We start from the raw sequence: 14560 nt of genomic DNA on the forward strand, positions 1-14560 counted from the left end.
TCCATTCCCTTACTACTCTCTGAGTAAAGAAACTACCTCTGACATCTGTCCTATATCTTTTACCCCTCAATTTAAAGCTATGCCCCCTCGTGCTCGCCGTCACCATCCTAGGAAAAAGGCTCTTCCCTATCCACCCTATCTAACCCTCTGATTATTTTATGTTTCAATTAAGTCACCTCTCAACCTTCTTCTTTCTAATGAAAACAGCCTCAAGTCCCTCAGCCTTTCCTCGTAAGACCTCCCCTCCATACCAGGCAACATCCTAGTAAATCTCCTCTGCACCCTTTCCAAAGCTTCCATATCCTTCTTATAATGCGGTGACCAGAACTGTACGCAATACTCCAAGTGCAGCCGCACCAAAGTTTTGTACAGCTGCAGCATAACCTCTAGGTTCCAGAACTCGATCCCTCTATTAATAAAAGCTAAAACACTGTATGCCTTCTTAACAGCCCTGTCAACCTGGGTGGCAACTTTCAAGGATCTGTGTGCATGAACACCGAGATCTCTCTGCTCATCTACACTACGAAGAGTCTTACCATTAGCCCAGTACTTTGCCTTCCGGTTACTCCTACCAAAGTGCATCATCTCACACTTGTCTGCATTAAACTCCATTTGCCACCTCTCAGCCCAGCTCTGCAGCTTATCTATGCCTCTCTGCGACCTACAGCATCCTTCGTCACTATCCACAACTCCACCGACCTTAGAGTCGTCTGCAAATTTACTAACCCATCATTCTATGCCCTCATCCAGGTCATTTATAAAAATGACAAACAGCAGTGGACCCAACACCGACCCTTGCGGTACACCACTAGTAACTGATCTCCAGGATGAGCATTTCCCATCAACTACCACCCTCTGTCTTCTTTCAGCAAGCCAATTTCCGATCCAAACTGCTATATCTCCCACAATTCCATTCCTCCACATTTTGTACAATAGCCTATTGTGGTGAACCTTATCGAACGCCTTGCTGAAATCCATATACACCACATCAACCGGTTTACTCTCATCTACCTGTTTGGTCACCTTCTCAAAGAACTTAATAAGGTTTGTGAGACACGGCCTTCCCTTCACAAAACCGTGCTGACTATCCCTAATCAATTTATTATTTTCTAGATGATTATAAATCCTATCCCTTATAACCTTTTCCAACACTTTACCAACAACTGAGGTAAGGCTCACCTGGTCTATAATGACCAGGGTTGTCTTCACTCCCCTTCTTGAAGAGGGGAACCACATTTGCTATCCCCCAGTCGCCTGGCACTATTCCTGTAGACAATGACGAGTTAAAGATCAATGCCAAAGGCTCGGCAATCTCCTCCCTGGCTTCCCAGAGGATCCTAGGATAAGGGGACTTATCTATCTTCACCCTCTGTAGGATTTCTAATACCTCTTCCTCAGTAGGCCTGGGAAGAGAGAAACAAATCACATCTTGAGTTAAATGTAACTCTTCAATGGTTGACTTATGAGCATGTCTCAATTTATTCATCTAAACATTTTGTGTCTCTCTTCTAAAATTTAAAAATATAGTAGGAACATCAGAAATGCCATGGGCCTGCTAATGTGTGTCTTCTGCAAATTAGGTGCAGCAATAACTGAGCACCTCTTCAGGATTAAATGGCAGTCTAGATAGGTGCATTTCTACTAAGGACCAGGGAGAAGTGTTCTTTCCTTTCCCATTCCCTGTGTCCCCATACACAAAATTTTGTTGATGATAATAATCAACCAATCAATCTTTTGCCTCATGGATCAATTAACATACTTTTAATTGTTCCACAAATTGCAGAGAATTGGCAATTGTATTTTATTTTATACTTTAAAGATTAGTACAAAATTGAAATACAGTAAGGATGTCTTGAATTAGTGAGACAGAATATGCAGCACATAAATGGATATTAGTTATTTTTCAGCCCCTCAATTCAATATTTAATGTATTAAAGTAATTCCAAAGTATGAATCAACTGTTGCAACATGCTTCATGTACAAAGGTCAATGCAGTACAATGGAGTCTCTCAAGATAATGATGGTAATGGTTTATTATGTGCAAACTAACAACTGTAGTGATACCTCACAGGTTAACTTAAATCTGTAGCTCATAGGCTAACATATATATAATAATCAAAATTACAGCATTACTCAATTCAGGATCAGTAACATGCATTCAAATTCCTATTTTGCTGACAGGAAAATAATCTGTTCAAATTTTTTTGCAGTAAGGCTGAAAAATTATGCGATGGATAAAGCATGGGAAAAGAGTTAAAGGTTTGGATACCCTTTTATTTGTCATAGCCTGAGAAAAACAACTGGCCACAGAAACTGTGTGGTTTAATTAACCCAACAATTATGCCAATACATTGTCTGCTGGTGACTTCTGGCTTTGGTTGGTCAAATCTGTTAACAGTGGACCTTCTGACACAATTATGTTAGATGATCAGGAGAATCCCTGTGGAACTTCAGTTTCTTAGTCGAGATGAAGGAATTTGACATCAATGATACTCACAGTTTAGTCAGAATATGCAGTCCTTTAAATGCTCGTTCAGAAATTGATGTAATTTCATTGTTTCTAAGGCTTCTAAAAGAAAATTCAATGTCATTAATTTAAAATGTCAAATTAACAAATGGAGCTGCAACCAAAATAATAGGAATTAGATGACTTGTGATTTGAAATAGATGCCACTCCTAATAGCTCTAGGTCTAAAACAATGAGCGCTCCATTAAATCAAGTATATTTGCAGATTCATTCAACAATACATTCATTTTGCAAAGTAATACGTATTTTTCTTTCTTCCTTTACATGACCCCATTGCTTTCCATAGAGATAAGCATCTTGCCATTTGGTCAGTCGCTAGCAAATGCAGAACTTGAAGTCAGATTGATTGATTATTTCTGTTTTCCTTCCTCTGGGCTCATTGAAGAAGGTAGCATTGGTTTTTTATCCTTTTTCTTGGGTGGCTGAGGTGAAGAATTCTCGGAAAATTCAAGAGTCAACCTCCTTTCACATAAGGCAGCACTTCATTGGTGATTCCTGTACACCAATATGCTCAAAGCATTTGAATTGCTTTCAGCAACAAGTTGGTGACAATAATGTATCTGGATCCTTTGATGTTTTGCAAGTTTTCTAATCTATGTCAGCTCAACTTTCAGAGATTGAAACAATTTGGTTAAAAATTTAATAGGTTAAAATATTAATCAGACCAGAATTATTCAAATTTATAGCTGATTTCAATTAAATGCCATGTAGCCAACCGTTTCTCATTCAATCCTACTTGCAAATCTACAGTGAAAACAGCAATAATTTGCACTTAACCAGCCCATTGAGGTTTGCTAATAGATTGGACTGATTCCTGGAGAATGTCACATGACATTTGATGCGGTCTACAAATATTATTGTATTTATTTAATGACTTGATATCAAATTATAAATAACGTGTGAAAATTCTAAGCTACTCAGTTTAGCATTGATCACCCACTGTGCTAGATTATACAAGATGATAACTGCCAAATAAATTATTGCTTGAACCCTGATAAAAACAGAGCACTAAACAGCTTGATTGATTATCATTGTAACAGTGAACAACATCTGCTCTGAAGAGGCTTCAGTTGACTCCATACTCTTCAAGTATCAAAAATGTCAAAGAGCAAATCATTAATCTTTCTGGCCTATGACTTCAGAAACTTTCATAATAAGGAAAGAAATGCAAACTTTGGATTTTCTAATCTTAATTAAGCAATTCATAAAACTAAAGCAAAAGCAAAATATTGCTGATCTGAAATAAGAATACAAAAGAGCTGGCAAAACTCAGCATATCTGGAAGCATCTGTTGAGTTACGTCTCTCAGTCAGAATACAATGTTCAATTAATGGACATGCTCATAGTATCATTACCATGTTATGTCATGAGACCTGACAGTATAAACGTCTGTTTCCATCTTACTGAGTCTTCTGGTAGCTAGGGGAAGTGTAGCAGAGTTTACCTCCAAAATGTATAGCTTGAACTCAGACATGCAAGTGCCTACAATTATAATATATATGCAGAAAGCAGGAGTTCTATTGAAACTCTGTGGAATCCTTTCATTCTGTGTTACCCATGTCTTTTTTTTTGTTATTAGAGTTACCATAAGTATCACTTCATGAGACATGAATGCTCTGAAGCTAAAATGCCCTTCATTGTACCTACGGAAGATTGGGAGGTAGAACAGATCAGGGTCAACAATGGTGGCTGTTTATAAAGAAATCAGTTAATCACGTTAGCATGTGTGGAGAGGAACATTAATATTTTAAGTTGGTGACCTGTGGCGTCATGGACTCCAGAATCATAGAATTCCTAACAATGTGGAAACAGCCCCTTCGGCCCACCAAGTCCACGCTGGGTATTTGTGCCTCATGAAGTGATACGTATGGTAGCTCCAATAACAAAAGAACAAGGCATAGGTAACACAGAATGAAAGGATTCCACAGAGCATCCCACCCAGACCCATCCAATCTACACATCCTGGGAACACAATGGGCAATTTAGCATAGCCAGTCCAGCTAACCTGCACATCTTTGGACTGTGGACTGAGGAAACTGGGCCACCAGGAGGAAACCCATGCAGATGTAGGGAGAATGTGCAAACTCCACAGACAGCCTCCCAAGGGGGGGAAATGAACCCAGGTGCCTGGCACTGTGAGGCAGTAGTGCTAACCACTGTGCCACCCTGTAACTGTTCATGGATTGAATGAATCAACAAACATAAACTTACAAACAAAATGAGCAGCAATAGCTGTCTGGAATGAGCTGTGAAGGGAGAAAGACAAACTGTTACACAGAGATTGAAAGCAATCAGCCATGTCTGGGAAATAAGGAGTTGACGCTACATAATCAAAACTGCTTGACGTCTGCTTTGTAATCGGATGCCTCATGCCACAAGGATAAATGACTGACCTGCTAAAGAACTTAAAGACCATTTTTTATTTAACAGACAGTTAAGGCCAAATGCTACAAGGAACCAAGAATTTATTTCCAACAAGGAAGCAAGCCGGAGTCCCAAGGACCCAAGTGAGTAATCAATATGTTGGATAAAAGGACCCTAAAGAATCATCAATAATATCACATCACGGACCTGAAGGATGAAAGACGTTTAAAAATTGAACACTACAATTCCCTGTTTAGCAGAACTCCGGAAAACAGCTTTGCATAAGGATTGAACCCTGGACACACCACAGACAGACATTATTGGTTGGAATCAAGGCTAAATTCTAACATTAATTGGGTAATGGTTAATTGAGTTGTGAGGCTTACTTAAGGGGTCTTATTTTGGTTGTTACATGCTACAAAGTTTAAATTATTGTTTCAGCACTAGATTGTCTGTGAGATTTGTCAATATATAGCAGAATTAAAGGCCTTTCATCAGAACTGAGGCAACATAAAAATATAAGATGCTGTAAGTCAGGAGGGAGGCAGGAAAAACAAATGGGAAGATGTGTGATAGGGTAGAAGCTGGTGAGACTAAATAGCAAAATATTTCATAATTCAGTAGCCAAAAACAGTAGAAATGGATATAGTAAAGAAACAAAAAGTTTGTGTCCCGTGACTCATAAATTGCTTCATAAAAACCTACAGAGTGCAACATGAAGGGAAAAAAGAAACATAATGAAAAACAACCAAACAACAGGGAAGGAAAAAAGCAAAAGGAACAAAAATAGAATCGGAAGATATGACATAAAGCTGTCAAACTCAATGTTGAGTCCAGAGGCAGTAGAATGGGAAGGTCCTGCTACTTGAGTTTTGAGATTCACTGGAACACTGCAGCAGGCTATGGACAGAAAATTAGAATGGGAGCAAAGTGGAGAATTAAGATGACAAGGAACTGGAAGCTCAGGGTAATGCTTGAGGACAGAGTGGAGGTATTTCATGAAGCAATCTGCCCAGCATGGAGGAGATTACATTGTGGGCAAAGAATATATATTACTAAATTGAAAGAAATACAAAAAAATTAGTGATTCACCTGAGAGGAGTCTGTGGGGCCTTGGGCAGTTGGAAAGGACATGTGAGGTAACTTCTATATCTGATTTTAGAGGTGCTGTGAGAAGAGAGCAACTGTTACGGCTGACTGAGGAGTGGACCAGAGTGTTATGGAGAAAATGTTGCTGTGGAATGCTGAAAGGGAGGAGATGTCTTTTGTGGTTGCATCACGCCACAGCTTGATGATGTGGCAAAGGATGATTCATTGAATATGGAATCTGACGGAGTGGAGAAGAGGAATCCTATCATAGATCCAAGAGGGAGGGGAATGAGTGAAAACAAAGGTGTGTGAAGTGGATCAAGCCCAATAAACCATGCTAGGTGGGAATCTTCAGTTTAGGATAAAGGAAGATGGCAGAAGCACTGGTGTCGAAGGTTGCAACAGAGATGGAGAAAGTCGGAGCATGGAATGGAGCCTATACAGGAAGCATGGAAAATGTAGTCAGAGTGGCTATGAGAGTAAATAAGTCTGAAGTGAACAATATTCAATTCCACTCAGCTCCTACAAATAAAATGTGCACCAACTATCCTGACCTTTTTGTAGAATACGTGGAAACTTCATTATTCCAGCTCTACTCAGGCCCCCTCAACATTTTTTTTGTATCTTGATGACCATGTCAGTATCCCCTTCTGCTCCTGCCATGAACTGTAAAAATTCATTGACTTTAGTTCTGATTTCTACCTTTCGCCTGATCCACCTCTTCCTTTACCTGGCTTCTCTGTCTAATCTTCTGGAAATGGTCTATTCACCATCACTGATATCCATCAAGGTTTGAGTGACCTATTTAAGTTTAACATTTGTGAAGAAGTTAAATAGTGTTAACGATAACAAAGTGTGAAGCTGGATGAACACAGCAGGCCAAGCAGCATCTCAGGAGCACAAAAGCTGACGTTTCAGCTCTCTGATGAAGGGTCTAGGCCTGAAACGTCAGCTTTTGTGCTCCTGAGATGCTGCTTGGCCTGCTGTGTTCATCTAGCTCCACACTTTGTTATCACATCAAGTTAAATAGTGCGTCCATTTTGAGATGCTCTCACAGCCGGCTCTTGTCCTCAGCAGTACCCCATGGGGCAGCTGTCAGTCCAGTGTGATGGGGCCACTACAGCTTGAAAACATGGCAGCCCTCCTTAACTGGAGAGTGAATGGAGAGGTAGCCTCTTAATTGACCACCTCTTTTAAGACTCCCCCTGTCTGTGAACCGATGCAGTGTTGGAATCTGGAAATTAACCTGATCCTCATCCCAAATTGTAAACAATTTCATTAAGATTTTGCCCAATGCTACAGAGAAGGAAGGAGGCCTTTTGGGATCAGGCGGTTTTTGGCTAGAAACCCAGGTTGGGCTAGAATGAGATGCTAATAGTCTTGTTCAGTATGAGACATCATCTGGGGAAGGAGATGGAACCAGTGAGTATGAAGTTTGGTGTGGTGTGGTATTGGTGGGGAGATGATAGTTTCAATTTTCCTAATGTGAAACTGGACAAAAATTTAGCTCATGAAAGTTTGAATTTCAAAGATAGAGGTACTTGAGTGTGGAAGAAAAGGAGAACTGGAATTTAAAAGTATACATGTGGTGCCAGCTACAAGCCTATGCTAAGGGCCAGCGCATAGACCAAGATGACAAAAGCACTACACTGTTACTGGGTCAAAATCTTGAAACTCCATTCCTAACAAAACTGTAAGTGTCCCTACACCTGAAAGACTGTAGCAACTGAAGTTGCCAGCTCATTCCCAACTTCTCCAGGACATTTACAGATGGGCAATAAATGGTGTCCTACGGTTAGCAGAAAGCAGCAAGGGACCCAACAAAAGGGGGAAAACATACTTCATTGTCACTAATCTGCCTGCTGCTGACACATATGCCCATGACAGCATTGGTAACTATCGCACAGTCCTTGGGGAGATAAAATCCTGTATTCATAGTGAGAATACCCTCCATTGCATTGTGTAATACTACCCTAGTGGTAAATGGAACAAATTTTAAAAAAGATCTAGCAAGGCAGGACTTGGCATCCACAGGCACTGTGGGCCCATAGCAGCAGCTGAACTGTACTCCACTAAAATTGGGAACTGTCATGATCTAGCATATCCCCATACTATCATTACCATTAGCCAAGAGATCAACACTGGTTCAACAAAGAGTGCTGAAGGGCATGACAGGCACAGCATCAGGCATTCCTAAAATTCAGGTGACGCTACAAAATAGGACTACTTGCAATCCAAACAACATAAAAAGTAAATGATAGACAGACAGAGTCAATCCACAGGCAATGGCTCAGGTCTGAGCTCTGCAGTCCCTCACTCAAGAAAGGGACTCCACCAGCCATGACCCTAACCAAAATTCTAACTTATCTCAGTGATAAGGAAAGCCGGCACATCAGATCAAAAGATAAGGCTGAAATTTTTGCAACAATCTTCAGCCAGATGTGCCCAGTAGATGATCCATCACGGTCTCCTCCAAAGCTTCAAGGATCTTGCTATGCTTCGAGTCAAGTTGTTTCAGTATGGTCCTATTGGTAGTACCCTGACGAGGTGGAAAATTGCCCATATATGTTCTATGTACAAAAATTAAAACAAATCCAACCTGGCCAATTACTGGCCCATCAATCTACTCTCAATCAACAGTAAAGTGATGGAAGGTGTCACAAACTGAGCTATCAAGCAGCCACTGTTCAGCAATAACTGTTCACTGAAACACAGCTTGGATTCCACTAGGGCAACTCAGCTCCTGATCTAATTAAAACATTGGTCCAAAAAATGACAAAACAGCCGAAGTCCAGAGATGAGGTGAGAGTGTCTGCTCTTTATATTAGGGCTGCATTTAATCAAATGTGGTAGCAAGGAGCCCAAGCAGAACTGGATTAAATGGGAAAAGGGAGAAAACTCTCTGCTAGTTAGAATCATACCTGGCACAAAGGAAAATGATTGTGGCTGTTGGAGGTCAGATATTTCAGCCTCAGGATATCTCTGCAGGAGTTCTTCAATGCAGTGTCCTTGGTTCAACGATCTTCCCTCAAGACTTTCACTGATGACAGTCCAATTTTCAGCACCATTCACGACTTGTTGGACACTGAAGTGGTCCATGCCCAAATGCAACAAGACCTGGACAATGCCCATATTTGGGCTGATATGTGGAAAGAAACATTTGTGCCAAACAAGTGTCAGGTATTGGCCATGATCAATAATACAGAATCTGACCAATGTACCTTCACACTCAATGACATCAGCGTCACTGAAACCCCCACCGTCAACAGCCTGTTGGTATCCTTCAACCAGAAACTGAATTGGATTAGCCATATAAATGCAGTTGCTAAAAGAACAGAACACAGGCCAGGAATCTTACAATGAGTAATTCACCTCCTTATTCCCTAAAGCCTGTCTGCCATCTATAAGGAACAAGCCAGGATTGTGATGGAAAACTCCCCACTTTCCTGGATAGATGCAGCTCCAACAATGCTCAAGAAGCTTAACATCGTCCACGACAAAACAGTACCACATTCATAAACATCCACTCCAGAAACTCAGTATCAGCACTGTGTATCATCTACAAGATACACTGTAAGAATTCACCAATGCTCCTTAGGCACTGCCTCCCAAACCAACAACCACTTCCTTCTAGAAGGACAAGGAGAGCAGGTTCATGGGAAGATAGCTACCTGTAAGCTCCCCTCCGAGGCACTCACCATCCTGACTTGGAACTATATCTCTGTTCTTTCACTGTCATTTAGCAAAAATACTGGAATTCCCTCCTTAACAGTATTGTGGGTCTACCTACAGCAAATGGATTGCAGCAGTTCAAGAAGGCAGCTCACCACCCAGCTTATCAGGGGCATCTTGGGGTGGACAATAAATGCTGGCCCAGCTTCATCCCCTGAGCGATGAATTTTAAAAAAAAGGATCTCTCATTACACTGTCTTGCTCAATGAGTTAAGTTGATACAAATTTTAACAGATCTGTTCAGTTCAGGAACTAGTATTGTGGCACGGTGGGTCAGCGGTTAGCACTGCTACTTCACAGTGCCAGGTACTTGGGTTCAATCCCACCCTCGGGTGACAGTCTGTGTGGAGTTTGCACATTCTCCCAGTGTCTGCGTGGATTTCCTCCAGGTGCTCTGGTTTCCTCCCACAGTCCAAGGACGTACAGGGTAGGTGGGTTGGCCATGCTAAATTGCCTGCAGTGTTCAGGCATGTGTTGCACAGGGGGAATGGGTCTGGACGGGATGCTCCAAGGGTCGGTGTGGACTTGTTGTGCTGAAGGGCCTGTTTCTACACTATTGCTTTCGGTTCTGCACCCTCTAGTATCTCAGTCTGTATGTAGGCTCTATACTATACAGAAGATTCTTTTGGTGGGTTAGAGTAGAACTCATTGGGAACCTGAATCAAACAATGTTCTCTACTTACTATGATCTTCGCTCCTTCAATTTTGTAGTACTATCATCTGAAGGTACTACATTATGCTGGGATTGGTTCAATTGTATAACATGCAATATTATACCATGGATCTTAACCTGTTTACTCGAATAGTGTACTGTGATATTTCAGAAGTATTTATTTGTTGCTAATATAGTTGGTGTAAATTAAGGATGGAATTATAAGTAGATTATTCATTTGCGCTCTATAGCATGATAGGGGCTCATTCTCGTGTCACTTTAAAATGTTCACAAAAGTCCACTTTCAGCATAGGCCACTAGATGGCAGTCAAGAATAGGGACCTCACTGATTTTGCCCCTCCCCAACATTTCCACAATCAGTTCCACACTGGGCTGTGCATTTAAAACAGAGGTTTTACTAATACTTAATGCTTAGTCTACTATCAATCTGTTGACAACTTTTACCAATGCTTAACAGAAACATTGGAAAGATTTTAAGACCATAAGACAGAGGAGTCAAAGTAAGGCCATTTGGCCCATCAAGTCCACTCCGCCATTTAATTCATGGCTGATGGGCATTTTAACTCCACTTCCCTGCACTCTTCCCGTAGCCCTTGATTCCTTGTGAAATCAAGAATTTGTCGATCTCTGCCTTGAAGGCATCTAACGTCCCGGCCTCCACTGCACTCTGTGGCAATGAATTCCACAAGCCCACCACTCTCTGGCTGAAGAAATGTCGTCTCATTTCCATTTTAAATTTACCCCCTCTAATTTTAAGGCTGTGCCCATGGGTCCTAGTCTCCCTGCCTAACAGAAACAACATCCCAGCATCCACCCCTTCTAAGCCAAACATTATCTTGTAAGTTTCTATTAGATCTCCCCATAACCTTCTAAACCCTAATGAATACAATCCCAGGATCCTTAGCTGTTCATCATACGTTAAACCTACCATTCCAGGGATCATCCGTGTGAATCTCTGCTGGACACGCTGCAGGGCTAGTATGTCCTTCCTGAGGTGTGGGGCTCAAAATTGGACACAGTATTCTAAATGGGGCCTAACTAGAGCTTTACAAAGTCTTAGAAGCACATCACTGCTTTTATATTCCAACTCTCTTGAGATAAATGACAACATTACATTCGCTTTCTTAATCACGGATTCTACCTGCAAGTTAACCTTTAGAGAATCCTGGACCAACACTCCCAGATCCCTTTGTACTTCTGCTTTACGAATTTTCTCACCATTTAGAAAATAGTCCACGCCTGTATTCTTTCTTCCAAAGTGCAAAACCTCACACTTGCTCATGTTGAATTTCATCAGCCATTTCCTGGACCACTCTCCTAAATTGTCTCAATCTTTCTGCAGCCTCCCCACCTCCTCAGTACTACCTGCCTGTCCAGCTATCTTCGTATCATCGGCAAACTTCACCAGAATGCCCCCAGTCCCTTCATCCAGAGCATTAATACATTAAGGTGAACAGCTGCGGCCCCAACACTGAACCCTGCGGGACACCACTCGTCACCGGTTGCCATTCCAAAAAAGAACCTTTTATCCTAACTCTCTGCCTTCTGTCAGACAGCCAATCCTCAATCCAAGCCAGTAACTCACCTTTTTGCAGCGGAGAGTGGCAGGGGCCGGGCGGACGTGATGTCAGGGCAGAGAAGCAGTCGGGAAGGTAAGTGAGTGCTATTTAAGTACTTACCTTGAAGCCAGCGGTCCTTTTTGCAGTGGAGAGCGGCGGGAGCTAGGCGGACGTGAGGTCAGGGCAGAGGGGCAGTTGGGAAGGTAAGTGAGTGCTATTTATGTAGGTGTGTTCTCGGCCCCAGGTCCTACACGGTAGGCTCTCCCTCCCACCCTCCCCCTCGAACCTAATTTAGAGTTCACAGTCTCACTGCAAAAAACAAGGGTTGAGGGAACTGCCTGATGAGTAAAGTGCGAGTCTTTGGGTCAGGAGTTTTCGGCGAAGAGGCTCAGTGAGGAGATTACGTCACTGTTGAAGAGGGTGAAGACACGGCTGCCAAGCTGATTCAGTGTGCTGCGTGCATGATGTGGGAGGTCAGGGACACTGATGATGTTTCTGGCTCCTATAGCTGTGGAAAGTGTGTACACATTCAGCTTCTGAAGGAGGTTGTTGCAGGCCTGAAGAAAGAACTAGATGACCTCAGGCTCATCCGAGAGAATGAGAATTTTCTGGACAGGACCTTCAGCGAGGTCATTACACTGAGGATACCTGAAGAGAGAAGGGGAATGTCGTTGACGAAGGAAGACATGAATGAAGTACAAGAGACCCCAGGAGAAGCACCTATTGTAAACAGGCTGACTGTCTTGGAAACTGTCGAGACAAACGATACTGCCAGTCCGAGAGGTGGACAGGTCTGCGAGTCAAAAATTAGTGTAGAGGCAGAGCCGAGGAGTCAGACATCATGGAGGGCTGTGGTAATAGGGGAGTCCCTGGTGAGAGGGACTGACAGGGGTTTCTGTGGCAACAGGCGAGATTTGAGGATGGTGTGTTGCCTTCCTGGTGCCAGGATCCAGGACGTTACTGATAGAGTGCAGGGAATGCTCTAGGACGAAGGTGAAGAGCCAGAGGTGGTCGTGCATGTCGGCCCTAATGACGTCGGGAAGAAAAGGAGGGGCATTCTACAGCGGGACTTCAGAGAACTCGGAAGAAGGCTGAAAAGCAGGACTTCAGGGTGGTTATCTCCGGTTTGCACCCAGTTCCTCAGGCTGGAGAGGGCAGGAACAGAGAGATAATGGACTTGAACGTGTGGCTGAGGGACTGGTGCCAGAAGCAAGCATTTAAATTCTTGGATCACTGGGGTATGTTTTGCAGTAAGGATAAATTGTACAAGAGGGACGGTTTGCATCTTAATAGATGGGGGACCAGCATTCTGGCAGGTAGGTTTGCCACTGCAACACAGGTGTGTTTAAACTAAGTAATGGGGGCGAGGGCCCAAACTGGAAATTTAAGAATCAATTTAAAGGGAAAGTGAGAATAAGAGAAGTTAAGAAAGACAACAGAATCAACAGAGCAGAAAACTTAAGAAGGGATTGTATAGTATGGCCAAGTGAAATAGGGATTGATAGGAAGGGTGAGGGGAGAAACAAATTAAAAATATTATATATGAATGCACGAAGCATAAGAAATAAGATGGATGAGCTTGAGGCTCAGTTGGAAGTTGGCAAGTATGATGTTGTGGGGATAACTGAGATGTGGCTTCAAGTGAACAGGGCCTGGGAAATGAATATTCAAGGCTATACGTGCTATCGAAAAGGCCAGACCGGTGGGCAGAGGGGGTGGGGTGGCCCTGTTGGTAAGGAATGATATTCAGTCCCATGCGAGGGGGAACATAGAATCAGGAGATGTAGAGTCAGTATGGATAGAGCAGAGAAATTCTAAGGGTAGAAAGACCCTATTGGGAGTTATCTATAGGCCCCCAAACAGTAGTCAGGATGTAGGGTGCAAGTTGAATCAGGAGTTGAAATTGGCCTGTCGCAAAGGTATCACTACAGTTGTTATGGGAGATTTCAACATGCGGGTAGACTGGGAGAATTAGGATGGTACTGGACCCCAAGAAAGGGAGTTTGTGGAGTGCCTCCAAGATGGATTCTTAGAACAGCTTGTACTGGAGCCTACCAGGGAGGAGGGAATTCTGGATCTGGTGTTGTGCAATGAACAGGATTTGATCAGGGACCTCAAAGTAAAGGAGCCATTAGGAGGTAGTGACCATAATATGATAAGTTTTAATCTGCAGTTTGAGAGGGAGAAGGGAGAATCGGAAGTGTCAGTATTGCAGTTGAATAAAGGGAACTATGGAGCTATGAGGGAGGAGCTGGCCAAAGTTCAATGGTACAATACCCTAGCAGGGATGGCAGTGGAACAACAATGGCAGGTATTTCTGGATATAATGCAGAAGGTGCAGGATCAGTTCATTCCAAAGAGGAAGAAAGATCCTAAGGGGAGGTAGGGGTGGCCGTGGCTGACGAGGAAAGTTAAAGACTGTATAAAGATAAAAGAGAAGAAGTATAACATAGCAAAGATGAGTGGGAAACCGGAGGACTGGGAAGCTTTTAAAGAGCAACAGCGGATAACTAAAAAGGCAATACACAGAGAAAAAATGAGCTATGAAGGAAAACCGGTCAAAAATATAAAAGGAGGATAGTAAAAGCTTTTTTAGGTATGTGAAAAGAAAAAAAA

General features: G+C 42.5%; 1 protein-coding gene across 1 annotated transcript in view; it reads right to left on the minus strand.

The window, feature by feature from the left end:
* Positions 1-14560, minus strand: part of rxfp1 (relaxin family peptide receptor 1) — a 138751-nt gene that overhangs the window by 69723 nt on the left and 54468 nt on the right. The window contains 1 exon segment of the mRNA XM_048539259.2: positions 2498-2569. Coding sequence (XP_048395216.2) covers positions 2498-2569 — 72 coding nt within the window.

The sequence above is a fragment of the Stegostoma tigrinum genome, chromosome 1 (assembly GCF_030684315.1).
Source record: "Stegostoma tigrinum isolate sSteTig4 chromosome 1, sSteTig4.hap1, whole genome shotgun sequence".
In the NCBI taxonomy this organism is placed as follows: Eukaryota; Metazoa; Chordata; class Chondrichthyes; order Orectolobiformes; family Stegostomatidae; genus Stegostoma; species Stegostoma tigrinum.